At 39.0% G+C, this 18,814-nt stretch overlaps 2 protein-coding genes across 2 annotated transcripts; both read right to left on the reverse strand.

Annotated features, from left to right (window-relative positions):
• Positions 1 to 2,937: 2,937 nt before the first annotated feature.
• LOC125371555 (protein PLANT CADMIUM RESISTANCE 2-like) lies at positions 2,938 to 6,161 on the reverse strand. The gene is made up of 3 exons (XM_046489236.2): positions 5,892 to 6,161; positions 5,014 to 5,082; positions 2,938 to 3,243 (listed from the first exon to the last, which is right to left on the reverse strand). Exons 1-3 carry the CDS (start codon positions 6,102 to 6,104, stop codon positions 3,190 to 3,192), a joined length of 336 nt encoding a protein of 111 aa, XP_046345192.2. The 5' UTR covers positions 6,105 to 6,161; the 3' UTR covers positions 2,938 to 3,189.
• A 3,264-nt stretch (positions 6,162 to 9,425) lies between these two features.
• LOC124125852 (protein PLANT CADMIUM RESISTANCE 2-like) lies at positions 9,426 to 12,226 on the reverse strand. The gene is made up of 3 exons (XM_046489228.2): positions 11,957 to 12,226; positions 11,097 to 11,165; positions 9,426 to 9,731 (listed from the first exon to the last, which is right to left on the reverse strand). Exons 1-3 carry the CDS (start codon positions 12,167 to 12,169, stop codon positions 9,678 to 9,680), a joined length of 336 nt encoding a protein of 111 aa, XP_046345184.2. The 5' UTR covers positions 12,170 to 12,226; the 3' UTR covers positions 9,426 to 9,677.
• Between the last annotated feature and the right edge of the window lie 6,588 nt (positions 12,227 to 18,814).

The following is an 18,814-nucleotide window of genomic DNA, read 5'->3' on the forward strand; positions in this document are numbered from 1 at the left end:
TTCAAAAGTTGTCTGAAATGTCACCAAAACATTGTCAGACACTACAAGTTCATTGTCGACACAGTTGCCTTCAATAGCACGTATGACTTCCAGCTGCCTCAATGCATGCTGTGATACGCCGCCTAATCGATGACGTCAGTCTTCTGATGACGTGGGCTGGAATCCGTTGCCACTTGTCTCTCAGGGCCTGCTGTAATTCTTGTCTGTTGACGGGAGGCTGATAGCGTGCTCTAATCTGTCTGTCAAGATGGTCCCACAGATGTTCAATAGGATTCATATCGGGTGAGTGGGCAGGCCAGGGCAAAACGTCAACGTTCTGCTGGTTTAGAAAGTTCCGAGTCACTCTTGCAGTATGCGGCCTGGCATTGTCGTGTTGAAACAATGACACCTCCCCCGTCGAATACACGCCGGAGCCAAACGTTCCCCTCTGCGTCGATAAACAGGTTCTCTGCCGTTATTTCGAAACCAGTTAAACCGACTTTCATCAGTAAACAGCACTCGAAGCCAATTTCTCACTTGCCAGCGTCGAACCTGCCTCGCCCATCGCAGTCTCAGGCGTCGATGTTGAGCAGTCGGTACCATTCCTCGGAAAGAACGTTACGCTCGGTTTCCAGCAGCACGAAGTCGTCGTAGTACTGTGCGTTGGCTAAGGGGATGTCCCAACGCTAATGCTGCCGTCGCCGTCGCCGTCGCCGTCGCCGTTACGAATCTGTTTCGCAGGTGAATGAGCCATATCTGACCGTCTTCCAGTGGTGTTGTCACTCGGGGTCGACCCGGTTCTAGGCCTGTCCTGTGTCCACCCTGTCTGTCTGTACCGTTAAATCAGATTGGCTACTTTCAATGGTGTACAACCAAGCCTTCTGGCAAATTGAACCTGTGTTGCCCCATTTCGGCCATACCGATGTCTCTCTCTCTCTGCTCCTGTGACAGTCGTGGCATTTCTTTTGTGTGCTTTTATCACGTGTGGTTATACCCTGCAGACGAACGCATTTATACAGCTAACATGCACGTGCAGTTAATGCCATAGGCGGGAAACCCCTGTCACCATTTTTTGTCACCGCACGAGCGCCGTCAAAGGTGGCGCGTTCGGGTGAGGTGTTATTTAGTACCTGTTCCTGGGCAGTCACATTCCCAATACCCACTTTCCACTAGTTATCGCTATTTTTAAGAACATTACAAATTACCTACCTATACTTTCTTTTGCCGCTGAGTTTATTTAGCTCTTTTCGTCTGGATTAGTTTGGTCTGCAAGAAAGGCAACGTTTCATGTGTATTCTCTACTTAAAAGATATCAATCACTGTTGTGACAATCTTTGAGACTAAGATAGCTCCTATTTTAATGTATAGCTCCGAGACATGAGGTTTCGTCTTTAAAACGTCATTTTTGTGTATCTGAAACAGTTTCAAATACGACTGTGCTTGGAAAGGTTGGAAGGCATTATTTGTGTGAAATATAATTTACACGTTGTATCAAGTATTGGTGTAGATCGAAAACTTTTCAAACTGGGTTCCCCTATGTTTTGATTGCCCAAGATTGTGGAAATGTAGACCATTTTATTCATCAATTTGTACAGTCCGAAGTACCAGACTTGGCATGACAAAGTTACTTCCTCAACGTATCTAAATACGTACTCCTGTAATATAACAATTATTGAACCTGGAAGATATGCATTACTTCTTGCAAATAGAAAGGCACTTGTCTGAATGATATGTAACTTTCGTTGATTGTCACACAAATTGAAAATTCAACAACGTTGCTATCGTTCCTCAAATGACATTGATGCACTTATTTGTAGAATGTAAAATTTGCAGCGCATAGCAAATGAATATCACTTTTTCTTGTTTGCCTTTTTATCAAGTATCAAGTATGTTGCTGCGCACATTACTTTTAGTCTCATTGAATTACGTACTATGGACCATGAGGCTGAAACATTAAATAAAATGTGTCATTTGTCATATATCTTCTTTTGTTGTTTAACACTCAGTCATATTACAGCTATACGACGGACGTCGGTAAATAATCGGGCATGGATCAGACAATCGAGTGATTGACATAATAAACATCGCCCTACAGAACCGGGCGACAACCAAGTCAGCGATTCTCACTCGATTTCGTTAGCCATCTATAGCATAACGGTAAGCATGGGTTGATGCAAACTACTTCTCTACCGGATCATAATGGGGCACATTTATTTAAGGGAAAATGCAACACGCACAGTCGGATACAAGCGACCGAAAGGAGGCCACAGGATAGCCGACATTAGATGTCCGGCAAACTCATTTTTTCAAAGAATCTTTTCGACATAACTTTGTCTGGGGCCTTGGATGATTGCCGACCGAAGGGCAATATATCGCCTACACCAAAAATGGTGTAAAGTACAAATAGCTACATTTGTCGAAAAATGAAAATCAAAATATTGAGATCGTCGGGTTTTTGTTTTTTTCTTCGAGCCGTTCTGGAAGCCAGAGGTCAAGAGATCGTTACGCAAGTGAACAGTTGGCAACACGTGCAACGAATAAATTCTACGGGCACAAGTCACTGACACTGTTGGGATGTTGGGGTGTTTGGGTATGAAATATATAGAGGTTGTTCGGGTGCTCATAATATGGTCGGAATCGTACAATCGACTCTGTTTTGGTGGAAATGTCTTGTGAACATGAAAAGGGTTTTGTCGGTTTTGTGCATCAAAGCAACTTCAGACTGCCTGGTTTACGGGAGTAGTTCTTTATCTTTTCTATAATAAAGCTTGTACACCCCGAGCAAGTGACTCTTTGTTGACTAAACGACTGATTTTTTCCTCCACATGTAGTTTGGACAGCCCAGTTCGTCTGCCACATCTGGTTCATCTGGTCCAAATATGATTAGAATATGATACTCCCACCCACCCCCTAACCACTTGCTTTTTCTCCTTATTAATGAAATAATCAACAGATACGTTAATGAAACAATAAATACTTTATTCAAACCACTTCATCACAAGCTGAAAATGCGACATGATAAACTGCACGTCGACTCATAAAAACGTGAGCGCTGAAGTTTATCTTTGGACGTGAGCCGACTGGATCGAGTGTGTGATAACAAAACAGTGGGTATAATCCATGAGTCGTATCAAAGGTAGAAAAAGATGATGTCATCAGTGGACGGAGTGATGGACATGAGACCGGGTGTTTGACAGACGAGGAAGACACTCATTGCCGGGCCATCGCTTGTTGTTGGTTTCCACGATCCAGCGCGTCTACTTCCTGTAAAGGGGAGAATTGAAGTTGTTTAAACAAACACATACATGCCATGAATAAAGAGTCAATCCAAGTTTCTGATTGTCTGATCTCGTCACGATATGGCTGAAATATTGCCGATGTGACGTAAAGCATAAACTCACTCACTCACTTATGTCTGATATTTTCTTGGTGTTATGTCATAAAGCCAAAGCGGATCCATTCAAAGAGAAATGCACATGGTCAAGCAATAACTAATGACACGTTTTTGAGGTCATCGAATGCCAAATCGATCAATCCGTAGTTCGACACTAGTGCTGATAAAATGTTGTATGTGGAATTTAATCACTTCTTAGTATACTTTAATTTGAAACAAACTGCTGCTTGGTTGTGCCTGACAGAAACACTCTTTCCACGGCCGAAACTCCACTGCATCAATTAAAAGTACTGCATCAACGTAATCCCTTCCTCAAAACCGGCTGACTAAGTGTGTTGTGACATAGACACTCTGTACCGAGTTATGCCCCTTGGGGGTGCTTGAATAAAATCATACATGTTCCTACCTACACGTTTCTCACTTATTGAACATATGATTCTAAACCATGGTTTTCAGTTCAAAGAGTTATCTGCAATACAATACAATAATCTATATTCTGAATCACGTAATATTTCAATTGTACAATAGTTGAAGAAACGTGTTGCGTACCTATTTTCATTTGACAGATTCACATCAGTTTCAGTTATTAATTTATAATATCAACTTATACGTTGACAATTAATTTTTGCAGATAACCATGACAGTAATGATATATTAATTATAAAACCCATAAACATAGTCACACAGAAGGACCATCTACTAAAGCGCAAGACCTTGGGTGATTGTAAATTGTGGGTCCATAGCAACAAGCAAACGAAACAGAAACACCTGACAACTATCGCCACATGGAGGGGCTACCATTAACATGTGACACCCGCCTCTATACAACTATGTGTAGACATGTCAAACAGCCTCATACCACATCAAGATAATGCTAACTGCCAGTCCTTAAGCCCATCCTATTGAAAAGCGCAGTTCCACAACTATTTTACTTCATTGTTGTTGACAAAGCATTCCTTTAAGAAGTGTAAATCAAATGTGAAATTAGGACAGTTTTTACCCAACTTAACAAATGTAATTGCTATGATAGTCTTGACATTAACGTATTTAAACCCGAGGAACTGGTTTGATTCACTTACTCACTGAATTGTTTTCGACAGATGGCAGCCCAGTTGGTGTGGAGTTCACACACAAACCTTGGTTCGATCCAAACTGGTTTCCATAGTAGTTTGATATATGAAAACCTTACCACCCACTCGCTCTGATGGCAATGTTTGTATAGTGCTTTTGTGCAGTATTATATAACTAACATGTTGTTTCTAGCCTTGATTCTATTTGTCGTCCATAGATAATAAGTACACTCTTCAAAATTGTGCGTCAGGACCATTGTGAATAAATCCTGTTGTGTTAAGAATTCCTGGTTTGTGCCAGTGGCAGATTATGCATTTCAACTTTGATGTAATGATACCCCATGTGAGTGGTGATGCATGCAGATACTTTTCAACGCGTTTGCTATGACATGGACATCAGTGATGACGGAAGGTACATTGTTTTTATATGGTCACATTCAGGTCAGATTTATGTGTATGCCCTGGTTGCGGAGTGCTGAGTGCCCTCCTACCAAACTGGTGGTGTGGGCAGGAAGGTGTTATGTTCAAACACTTTGATGGGACTCTATTGATGATGTGAATCCTTCTTACCTGAGCTTCCTGTATGAGTGAGCAGATGCCACAGAGCCAGTGCATGATACAATCGTTACAGAATTCACCCTGAAATACAAATGAAGTCATTCAACGTCCATACCATATCAACACACACTTCCCTTTATTACATGTATATGATGGATTGAATGACATGCCAGTAACTGTAGAAGGAAAAGGGATTTTTTTCTGTACACTGTATACAAACATACTGATTACAAAACAATTGGGGATCTTGTAAAGATTATGAAATTATAAGTTCAGTCTTCACTTCAAAACAAATTCCACAAAAATATTCATGATCCCTCTTTTGATCTGTATATATCAGATAGCTTCGTATGTGCAATAGTTGCATGACGTCTATTCTCCAAAGATATTAACATTCAGGTATTAATGAAGTGAAACATCGTTTTAATTATAAATTGTCTTGCAAAGAGTCTTTGTTGTAAAGTAATGTACATTATTAAAACTTCCCTTCTATCGCAATGAACAGCAACGTGTCAAACATATACAACAAGCGCAATGGTAATGTTAAATATAATAACTGGTACAATGCTCTTATTAATACGATCGTACAAGACAGTAGTAGCTTGTTGTTAATAAAATGAAACACTCGCAGAACTAACAGTTTCACATATGATCGTATGAATATGTCTCTCTTGTCCACTTCCTTGAAAAACTATAACATTTATGAAACTGGAAATTGTTTCTTCAATGCTATTTTCTGATTCATATCAGTTAAAGTTACATAAAGTGAATTATCAAGAAAAAAGACTTTTTCGTGTGACGAGCTCAAATGTACTTCTGTGTGGCGCTATATTGTACATGCATAAACACATTTTAACAAAGCTTAAGTCTGATTATGTTTTTATGTTTACCTCGATTCCTTTGCTCTCCCTGACCTTTGCCCTGGTTTTGGCTCGGGTGTAGATACCGATAGGTCCCAAGATGCTTAAACATCCATATGTACAGCAGTCGTCACCAGTTTTCTCTGCAATTTTTCCTGCTGTGTAGCAGGGTGCGAAATAGGTTATAACGCACAATCCACAGTCATTGAAACAACCAAGAAGACCATTTGACCACTCGCCCATGATGCTGATGTTTTAGACTCCAACACAGTGCCAGGTATGACGATATGTCTGGAGGTCTTGCATGCCGGTATAATATACACCTGTCTGACATAACGATCGATGTCGTTGCTAGTGGTGACTGTCAACAGAATACCAAAATTTGGGTGTTAAGGAACAATTGGTCATTAACTATTGGTTGACCCACTACTGTTGCAGGCCCCGGTGAACACGCCTGATTACTATAAGACGCCTTTGACCTCCAACCGACATGCCTTTGGCAATCGGCCACACGGGACCTCTAAGTCTGTGCACAATCAATGGACCTTAGTGCCCTTTACATCAGAGCTTTGAAGAATTATATTTAAATCTACATCCTATTCATCTTGATCTGATCTTAATTTTATACAGTAATGGAATTAAAAGTGAGAGAGTTGGTTTAACTACTTTTGAACATTATTTTTTATACAAAACGGAGTGTGAATAAAGCGTTAAGTGACGATGGTCATAGCTTTTACTACTTTGGTATGGTTTGTAATGAGGGTGAGGGTATAGTTTATATTGACGGCAACTCTGGGATTCGAACCCACGACAACAGTCTACTGGCACGCCTAAGCGACTCGATGACGACGCCTTAGACGACTGGTCATTCGTACCAGAAATTATGGTGTAATATGAAAGCAACTAAACAACTTCCTGAATATTTCTTACGATATATGGGGGCACGAGTGGTCCAGTCGTCTTAGGTGTTTCTATTCGCTGTGCAGAGTTGCGTCCCTTGGGCATAGAAATCTATGATTGTGGGTTCGAATCCCGGTTCGCCTCGATTATGTTTCTAGGTTTTCAGCACCATACCCATGCTCATAGGATTTACCAAAGTGGTAAACGTCCGTAACATGCATAACCTCGGGCTTCGTTTCCACATTAAGATGACATGTCATAAAACAACCGAAATATTATCAAAAACGGCGTTAAAACCCATCTCACTCATTCACTCGTATGATTTATCCTACTCTCAGTTAAAATCTAGATATAAAAGAACACTGTTCAAATATGTTATATTCATCTTCCCGAGGCAAGAGAGTTAACTAACTTTAAAGTCCAGTTTCCACCCTTGCCAAACTAAGCTGACATTCCTCGGCTCGATCGTAGCGCCACCGTTGTCTTTTACGAGTTATGTCCCTTCTCTGCCTCTCCTATAGACCAATCAGATTCCACCTCACATATCACTTGCATTTGCTTCAAACAAACGGCAGCGCCCACTCAAGACGATCTGATCGATAATCAAGATCTATTTTGTGATAAAACGAGTCTTACATCTCGAAGTGCATCAAATCACGCAAGCACCTTGATTAAAAACATGAAAAGTTTAAGATTATATCTGTTGACAACGAGTTAGCGGTGCACATGCTTTGCAAATCTTGCAATCGACCGAAATCTGCATGACAGTTTACGAACCGGATTTCGATTTCGGAGCGCGATTTTGATTGGACTATGCATAGACTCGTTAGTCCAGCCAAAATGTAACTTCATAATACCAGCCTAGTTCGGCAAGGGTGGAAACTAGACTTTTATAGTCAGCTAACTCACTTGCCTCGGGAAGATGGTTATATTTGACCAAGACATTATCTTCAGCCCAAACGCATATCAGTATTAGCTAACTACACTGTATGTTCGTTATCAGGAATATACTGGCGCTTGTTGTATAAATAGAGACAGTTGCGGTTCGGACCAAACTTGTTTATAGTGAATTATGGGTGTCTGAAATGTAGTGTTTGGCGAGGGCTACCAAAAAACATAAGAAGGATCACGTGAAGATCCTTAAAAATATATTTTTTTCGTTATAACATTGCTGTTAAAATATTGACAGACAAACACACGATTGGTTTCCAATATATGAAAGAGGGAAACGGATTTCGCCAAGATAAACAGGATTAATTTGGAGGTTAATACATCACAAAGACTTGTGTGTGTGGAGGGTCACAGTTATTAGCCCCCTCAAATCCCAGGCGGGGATTATGGGTTGCCTAGACTTCGTAATTCGTAATTCGCTGTGCAGAGTTGTGTCACATGTGTGTGCCAGAATCCTATTATCGTATGTTCGAATTCCAGATTCGTCATGTCAATCAATCCGATAAGGCCTCTTGTTTATTAGCTACTTTTATCACAACCTGAAGTCGGTGGTCGAAAAAAATGGAAAAAACACTTCAATTTTGTTTTTGTCTCTTTTCAAAACACATGGTCGGTAGTTATTGAAAAAACTCTCAATTTCTGTTTGTGGGTCGTTGAGAGACTATATATCTTTTGTCAGGACAGTACCTGTAAAAATAATTTGAGGAATATTTTATTGCTAAAATTTTAATATTTTTATCTTATTGCTGTTTTCAGACTCGATTGTAATACCAAAAGACTCTTCATTGAGAATAATATATTTGTTCTACTTTCTTGATTTATATTGTCGGCGGATCCGTAAACCAACTAATAATAAAAAGTCACATGAAGCAAATATCACCACTTCACCGTTAAATATGCCTTGTTTTCAGAAGCACAATAAGTCGCCAATATCTTATATCTTATTCTATTTGGAAAAGCAACTAACACTGACTGTCAATGTATGGTTGGAGAGTGGTGGAGTTACGTCCCTTCCCCGTCAGTGTGCGAGCCGGCCACATATTTTGGTTCGACGGTGTGTGTTGCCTTTCACCACAGTGAGAGAGTGAGAATGGCTTTATGCCACTTTCAGCAATATCCCAGTAATATCGCGGCAGGTGAACATTATAAATGGGCTTCACACACTGAACCATGTCTTCGGCGTGTGTGTATTCAGATTTTCACGTTATTGTCGCATCATGCAGTAAACATATTATGTCAATACTCACTTCAGTGTGTTTACATTTCTTTTGGTAGACATTAATGAACATTGTCAGTGGAACTAATTTCATCTTACTTATAAAACTACTTAGGCGAATGTGACCTCTACTTATCAAATTGAAACGTCAATACCACCACAATACTGACAAGGACTTTGACTTAAAGAGGATTAATTTTATATGAAAATAATGTAGGCAAAACAGGTACATAAATGCTGAAAAATATGTGAAGCAATATTCCTTAAATAGACCTTACGTCGTATTTTCATTACAGATGATGTTATACGTGTTTTGAATTCTACTATTTACACAGTAAATATAAATGTTATAAGTGTTTTACAAAACGTTCGAATCCTGGTAGAGTCATTGTGACCACCGGGTTATAATAGGTCTTCAGCAACCCATGCTTGCTGTAAGATACTACAAAGTTTGTCATTTGCATTTTCAACATTCTTATGAAATACTCAACACAATGTTAATATAAAGATAAATACTTTATTCAAAACACTTCGTCACAAGTTGAATATGTGACATGATAAATTGCATGTAGATTCATAAAAACGCGAGCGCTGAATATTCATCTTTGGACGAAGCTGACTGGATCAAATGTTTGACAACAACACAATGGGTTGAACCCATCAGTCGTATCAAAGATAGAAAAAGATGACGTCATCAGTGGACGGAGTGATTGACATGAGGCCGTGTGGTTGACAGACGAGGAAGACACTTATTGTCGGGACATCGCCTGTTGTTGGCTTCCACGATCCAGCGCGTCTACTTCCTGTAAAGGGGAGAATTGAAGTTGTTTAAACAAACACATACATGCCATGTATAAAGAGTCAATCCAAGTTCCTGATTGTCTGATATTTTGTTGGTGTCATGTCATAACGCCAAAGCGGATCCATTCAAAGAGAAATGCACATGGTCAAGCCATAACTAGTGACACGTTTTTGAGGTCATCGAATACCCAATCGATCAATCCGTAGATCGACACTAGTGCTGATAAACTGTTGTACGTGGAATTTAAGCACTTCTTAGTATACTTTAATTTGAAACAAACTGCTGCCTGTTTGTGCCTGACAGAAACACTCTTTCTACGTCCGAAACTCCACTGCATCAAATAAAAGTAGTGCATCAACGTAATCCCTTCCTCAAAACCGACAGACCCAGTGTGTTGTGACATAGACACTCTGTACCGAGTTATGCCCCTTGGGGATACTTGAATAATCTCATACATGTTTCTACCTACACGTTTCTCACTCATTGAACATATGATTCTAAACCATCGTATTCAGTTCAAAGAGTTCTCTGCAATACAATACAATAATCTATATTCTGAATCACGTAATATTTCACTTGTACAATAGTTGAAGAAACGTGTTGCGTACCTATTTTCATTTGACAGATTAAAATCAGTTTCAGTTATTAATTTATAATATCAACTTATACGTTGGCAATTATTTTTTTGCAGAGATCTATGACAGTAATGATATATTAATTATAAAACACAGAACCATAGTCACAACGAAGGACCATCTACTAAAGCGCAAGACCTTGGGTGATTGTAAATTGTGGGTCCATAGCAACAAGTAAACGAAACAGAAACACCTGACAACTATCGCCACGCTGAAACACAACCATTAACATGTGACACCCGCCTCTATACAACTATGTGTAGACATGTCAAACAGCCTCACACCACGACAAGATAATCCTAGCTGCCAGCCCTAACGCCAATCCTATGGAAAAGCGCAGAGTTTATCGTCTTGATTCTATTTGTCGTCCATAGAAAATCAGTACACTCTTCAAAATTGTGCTTCGGGACCATTTGTGAATAAATCCTGTTGTGTTAAGAATTCCTGGCTTGTGCCAGTGGCAGGTTATGCATTTCAACTTTGATGTAATGGTCTCCCATGTGAGTGGTGATGCATGCAGATACTTTTCAACGCGTTTGCTATGACATGGACATCAGTGAGGACGGAAGGTACATTGTTTTATATGGTCACATTCAGGTCAGTTTCATGTGCATGCCCTGGTTGGGAGTGCTGTATGTCCTCCTACCAAACTGGTGGTTTGGGCATGAAGGTGCAATTTTCAAACTCTATCAGGGGACTCTATTGATGACTCGAATGTTAATCCTTCTTACCTGAGCTTCCTGTATGAGTGAGCAGATGCCACAGAGCCAGTGCATGATACAATCGTTGCAGAATTCACCCTGAAATACAAATGAAGTCATTCAACGTCCATGCCATATCAACACAGACTTCCCTTCTTTACATGTATATGATGGATTGAAAAACATGCTAGTAAATGTAGAAGAAAAGGGGATTTTTTTCTGTACACTGTATACAAACATACTGATTACAAAAAGTTGGGGATCTTGTAAAGATTATGAAATTATATGTTCAGTCTTCACTTCAAAACAAATTCCACAAAAATATTCATGATCACTCTTTTGATCTGTATATATCAGATAGCTTCGTATGTGCAATAGTTGCATGACGTCTATTCTCAAAAGAAATTAACATTTAGGTATTAATGAAGTGAAACATCGTTTTAGTTATAAATTTTGTTGTAAAGTAATGTACATTATTAAAACTTCCCTTCTATCGCAATGAACAGTAGTGTATCAAAGATATACAACAAGCACAATGGTAATGTTAAATATATTAACTGGTCCAATGATCATATAAATACGATCGCACAAGACTGTAGTAGCTTGTAGTTAATAAAATGAAACACTCGCAGAACTAACAGTTTCACATGTGATCGTATGAATATGTCTGCCTAGTCCACTTCCTTGAATAACTATAACATTTATAAAACTGGAAATTGTTTCTTCAATGCTAGTTTCTGATTCATATCAGTTAAAGTTACATAAAGTAAATTATCAAGAAAAGGACTTTTTCGTGTGACGAGCTCAAATGTACTTCTGTGTGGCGCTATATTGTACATGCATAAACACATTTTAACAAAGCTTAAGTCTGATTATTTTTTTATGTTTACCTCGATTCCTTTGCTCTCCCTGACCTTTGCCCTGGTTTTGGCTCGGGTGTAGATACCGATAGGTCCCAAGATGCTTAAACATCCATAGGTACAGCAGTCGTCACCAGTTTTCTCTGCAATTTTTCCTGCGGTGTAGCAGGGTACGAAATAGGTTATAACGCACAATCCACAGTCATTGAAACAACCAAGAAGACCATTTGACCACTCGCCCATGATGCTGATGTTTTAGACTCCAACACAGTGCCAGGTATGACGATATGTCTGGAGGTCTTGCATGCGGGTATTATATACACCCGTCGTTAACGATGTCGTTGCTAGTGGTGACTGTCAACAGCCATCCAAAGATTGGGTGCTAGGAACAATTGGTCATTAACTATTGGTTGTCCCACTATTGTTGCAAACACAGCACATGCAGGCCCCAGTCAGCACGCCTGATTACTATAAGACGCCTTTGACCTCCAACCGACATGCCTGTGGCAATCGGCCACACGGGACCTCTGAGTCTGTACACAATCAATGGACCTTAGTGCCCATTACATCAGCGCTTTGAAGATTATATATAAATCTACATCCTATTCATCTTGATCTGATTTTGGTCTGATCTTGATTTAATACAGTAATGGAATTAAAGAGTGGGTTTAACTACATTTTGAACATTGTTTTTGTTTTAGCACGGAGTGTTTATGAAGCTCTGACACAGTTATTTACCACTTTGGTAAGGTTTTTAATGAGAATGAGGGTATAGTTTATTATGAGGGCGAATCTTGGATTCGAACCCACGACCACAGTCTACTGGCAGGCCTAAGCGACTCGATGACGACGCTATAGACGACTGGCCATTCGTACCAGAAATTATAATGTAATATTAAAGCAACTAAACAACTTTTGACGGTATATGGGGGCAAGAGGGGTACGGTCGTCTTAGGCGCTTCTATTCGTTGTGCAGACTTTGCCCCTTCTACGCCAGAAACCTATGGTCGTGGTTTCGAATCCCGATACGCCCCAATTATGTTTATAGGTTTTCTGCACCATACCCGTGCTCATGGGTTTTACCAAAGTGGTAAACGTCCGTGGCATGTCTCACCTCGGGCTTCGATTCCACATTAAGCTGACATGTCGTAATACAACTGAAATATTATCAAAAACGGCGTTAAAACCCACCTCACTCACACACTCGTATTATATATCCTACTCGCAGGTAACATCTAGATATGTTCATACATGTACATGTTATATTTGACCAATGCAGTATAAGTATTAGTTAATTACACTATATATTCGTGAAGAAGAATATACTGAAAACTTTTGTTGTATAAATAGTGTCAGTTGTGGTTCGGACCAAACGTTTTCATAATATGTTATATATAAGTATGGGTGTCTGAGATGTAGTGTTTTGCGAGGGCTACCAACAAACACAAGAAGGGTCACGAGAAGATATTAAAAAAGTAAGTGTTTCGTTATGACATTGCTATTAAAATATTGACAGACAAACACATAATTGGTTTCCATTATAAAGAAAGGGGGAAACGGATTTCGCCATGATTAACAGGATTAATTAGGAGGTTAATACATCACATTGACTTGTGTTTGTGAAGGGTCACGTTTATTATTAACCCCCTCAAATCCCAGGCTGGGATTAATGGTTGCCTAGATTTCATAAGCGTCGTAATTCGCTGTGCAGAGTTGCGTCACGTGTGTGTGCCAGGATCCTATTACTGTGTGTTCGAATTCCAGGTGGTCGATAAAAAACGGAAAAAACACTTTTGTATTTGTCTCCTTTGAAAACATATGGTCGGTAGATATTGGAAAAACTCTCTATATATCTATATATCTTTTGTCGGGACAGTCCCTATAAAAATAATTTATGGAATATTTTATTGCAAAATTATTTTTTATAAATTTTATTGCTGTTGGAATTTCAGACTCGATTGTAATACCAAAAGACTCTTCATTGACAATATTATATTTGTTCTACTTTCTTGATTTTATACGGTCGGCGGATCCCTAATCCCTAAACCAACAAATGATAAAAAGTCACAATCGCCTTGTTTTCAGAAGCACAATAAGTCGCCAATATCTTATGCTATTTGGAAAAGCGACCCTCAAACTACAGACCAATTAGCTTGTTATCTATTCCTTGGATAACTACAGGAGGGATTAATTTTTAAACGCTTATACAACTATTTCAATATGAATATTCTCCTGTAAAAATATCAATCCGGCTTTGTACCAGGACATTCTACTACCTCACAATTAATAGAAATGTATATTAATGATATTGTCTCATCTGTTGACAAGCACGAATACTATTGTATGGTATTCTGTGATATATCGAAAGCATTTGACAGAGTTTGGCATAAAGGATTTCTTCATAAATTACAAAAATACGGTGTAACTGGCAAGCTTTTACTATGGTTAGAAGACTATATTAGTCAGAGGAGACAAAAGGTTTTTGTAAATGGCAGCTTTTCATCTTTGAAATTCACCAGAGCCGGTGTCCCCCAGGGCTCGGTATTAGGTCCCTTTTTGTTTTTATTCTACATCAACGATCTCGCTGATAATCTAGTGAATTCTAATCGCCTTTTTGCAGACGATACTTCCATTGGTACATCATATCTTCACTTACAAATGATAGAACACAGATTAAACAGTGATCTAGAGCTTCTCAATACCTAGGCCAACAGATGGCTAGTTAAGTTTAACCCGGACAAAACAACATTTATTCTGTTCACTCATTGTAAAAACCGCACTGCAGATATTATTTATAACAATACCGCATTTAGCGCATCTTTCTCGCACAAACATCTGGGCGTTACTCTCACGTTGATAACATTTGCCGCTTAGCTTCCAAAATGATTTGTTCGTTAAGAACCGTTAAATATTTACTTTACAGACCAACCCTGTCCAAAGTCCATCTTGTTTTCATAAGGCCAATATTAGAATATGCGTCAGAGGTATGGGGTAATTGCAGTCAAGAAAATTCCGAAAAAACTTTAAATGATTCAACTCTAAGCCGGTCGCATAGTAACAGGTCTCCCTAAATTCTCCTCAAGATCGAGTTTATAATTTGAGACAGGATGGGAATCACTATCTTATAGAAGGAAAAATTAAAAAAACTTTGTACAATCTACAGTATTTTTACAAGACACGTTACCAGCCAAAGTATCAACTATTAGTAGATATGGGTTACGAAATCAAAACAACATGAATTCGCCGCATGTACGAACAGTTACGTACCAACAATCATTTATACCTTCTTCAATCAAATTATGGAATGAGTTACCCCCTGAATACAGAAGTGCAACATCATTATCAAATTTTAAACATATGATTAAAACAACCATTGCAGCTCCAGCTCCATACTTCTCAACCGGCAACCGAAAAGCTAATATTTTGCATACACGCCTAAGGCATTCTTGCAGTTCCCTAATTGCAGACCTCTTTAAAGTAAATTTATCTGATATTTGTCCTGCTCTTGTGGAAACCCATGTGAAAACAACATACACTTTTTTCTTGAATGTCCCAATTACATTATTCCCAGAAATATCATGTTCGCTAACATTATAAAAGCTGGAACAATATGCACAATACAAAATATTCTCTACGGTTATGTATACCTAGACGAAAGTCACAATAACCTCATCTTCAACAGCGTTCAAAAATATATACTGTCGACTAATAGATTCGAGTAACCCTTTATCATAAATATAGAATATCGCTCTGCGACCACTTATTATTAATTACGCCATTAGTGTATAAACTGCATGCATGTATATGAATACATGGATATCTCTGCCTCCTTCTGTAAGCATAATGTTTACGGGTATGTATATCCTGGTGTATGTGTCTAAATATGTGTATGTGTATGTATATACATGTATGCATGCGTATACAAGGGTATATGTGTATGTATGTAGTGTGTGTATGTGTGCATATATGTACATGTATATAAATGTATGTATGATTGTGTAATTATATATGTAGTCTTGCATGTATTTTGGATTAATGTGTATATACAAGTAAATTGTGTTTATATAGGCAATTCTTATGTATGTCTATGTTATTCTTGCAAACATTATGTTTATGTTCTTATGTAAATACATTTCTCTTTGTTACTATAAATGTAACATGCATATGTATATGAGTATGTGTATGTATGTATGAGTATGTATGATTGTGTGTATATATGATTATGTATATAAGTCTGTATTTCTGTATTCGTATGTTTATGTATGTGTGTATGTATATGTGTATATATATGTATAATCAATGTCTGTACATATAGAGTAGGGAAAGGACCACCTAAGTTGGATAACTTTTGCCCAATCCCGTTGACCATATATGTCAATAAAACTAACTAACACTGACTGTCAAGGTATGGTTGGAGGGTGGCGGAGTTACGTCCCTTCCCCGTCAGTGTGCGAGCCGGCCACATATTTTGTGTGTTGTCTTTCACCACAGTGAGTGAGTGAGAATGGCTTTATGCCACTTTCAGCAATATTCCAGTAATCTCGTGGCAGATGAGTGAGTGAGTGAGTTTGGTTTTACGCCGCTTTTAGCAATATTCCAGCAATATCACGGCGGGGGACACCAGAAATGGGCTTCACACATTGTGCCCATGTCGGGATTCGAACCCGGGTCTTCGGCGTGACGAGCGAACGCCTTAACCACTGGGCTACCCGACCGCCCCTCGTGGCAGATGAACATTATGAATGGGCTTCACACACTGAACCATGTCTTCGGCGTGCGTGTATACAGATATTCACGTTCTTATCGCATCATGCATGTAAACATATTATGTCAATACTCACTTCAGTGTGTTTACATTTCTTTTGGTAGACATTTATGAACATTGTCAGTGGAACTAATTTTAATACCACCACAATACTGACAAGGACTTTGAGTTAAGGAGGTTTGATTTTATATGAAAATAATGTAGGCAAAACAGGAACACGAGGACCCAGTGTCCTATCGCTGGTATCAATCACTGGATTGTCTGATCCAGACTCGATTATTTTACAGACCGTCGTCATATAGCTGGAATATTGCTGAGTGCGGCGTAAACAACAAACCAACCAACCAACCTATCGCTGGTATTTTTAATTAAATCACGAGTCGCGCAGCGCCGAGTGGTTTAATTAACCATTTCAACGATTAGACACTGGGGTCCGAGTGGCCTAAAATACTTTAACCATGTCGAACATTTATAGCACCTAAAATGTTTAAAAAACATTGTTTTGTTAAAGGTATTTTCATAGATATTCAGGAACTCTATGCTCAGCTGTGAGAACTGTGTGAGTCGGCCGTACGGACATCGCGGGTTCGAATCCCGCTGGCGACAAACGTTTTTCATGAAATGGTTCAATCATCAAGATAAATGATAGAGAAAAAAGAAGTGCCGTCATTGCCGAGAGGTGATTAACTAACAATTCAGTGCGTTAAACCACGGTCAAAGACAAATGAGTCTATGGTTTAACTCCAGTTTGCCTCTTCAGCGGGGAATCGGGAGGTATCAGGTAACTGATTTACCTGTGCACGTTCTAACACGTGCTTCCACATGCAGAGCGACCGTAGTGTGGCAATATCATGACGATTGTCATAATTCACCACATTAGTTTCACCGATTGTGGAAAACGAACATGAGTTGTTCCATTTTCTATTGACTGAGCTAAACAAGCGCTACCGATTTTGGTGAAATATTTCACAAAACACAAAACCATTATAATCATAACATATAAATTTAATCATATCGTCGCCTTTAACCAATCTCCTATGAGGTATCGTTCAAATACTCTCTCAATTGTATTGATTTTGAAATAATGACTGTGGTCAAACCCATGTTTGCCGTAAATGCCAGAAACTTATGATTGTGGGTTCGAATCCCGGTTCATATCGTCGAAGAAATCAAGACAAGTTCCCATTCGGTAATCTATGCCTTTTCGGCTAATTGCGCCATTGTTCAAAAATGTGATTCATTACTGAACATTATGACATTATCTAAATCAGTTATCCCCTGGGTCGTGTCAGTAATGACGGTCTGTGCCCATAGTGGATTAAGGGATTAGGGATTAGGGTAAAGTCTGATTGAACTTTCTTCAGCTGGTCAGAGTGGTGGATTATTACAAATAGGGTAAAATAAATATATTTATAAACATACTTTACATTTTAACTAAAATGATACTATCACAAACATATTAAGTACATATTAGTGTAGGGGCGGTCGAGTAGCCTAGAGGTTAAAGTGTTCGCTCGTCACGCCGAAGACCCGGGTTCGATTCCCGACATGGGTACAATGTGTGAAGCCCATTTCTGGTGTCCCCCGCCGTGATATTGCTGGAATATAGCTAGAAGCGGCGTAAAACCATACTCACTTACTTACATATCAGTGTTGTGGATCGTTATAGAAAACTAAAACAAAAGGTAAAGTATGTATATTCATTATATATACTTAAGCTGACTGTAAACAATTAAACTGTCATAGGATTATATTTTTGCCCACCTTGAGCATGAGCAATGTGTGTTAGCCATGGTAATATGTGGTATTATTGACCCAGGGCGTGTATAAAGCCGACGAAGCATCCTGAAAATATACATAATTATCTTCATCTTGGGGTTTGTGTAAAATGCTAAGGCCGTCTTCGTGTGATACGTTTGTTTGATTTCAACACCGCACTCTATTCATTGTGACCATCCGATCCAATAAGTTGCATCGTACAAGCATCGGTTACTGGGTTGTTTTTTTGTATGCTAAACCTTATATAAAAACATGATCTTCCTTGTCAGTCATACCCTAAGATATAATAACAACATCCATCTTGAAAACGTGAAAACTATGTTCTGTGATGTAATTATAATCGA

Source organism: Haliotis rufescens, unplaced genomic scaffold, assembly GCF_023055435.1.
Source record: "Haliotis rufescens isolate VD_foot unplaced genomic scaffold, xgHalRufe1.0.p SCAF_5, whole genome shotgun sequence".
NCBI lineage: Eukaryota > Metazoa > Mollusca > Gastropoda > Lepetellida > Haliotidae > Haliotis > Haliotis rufescens.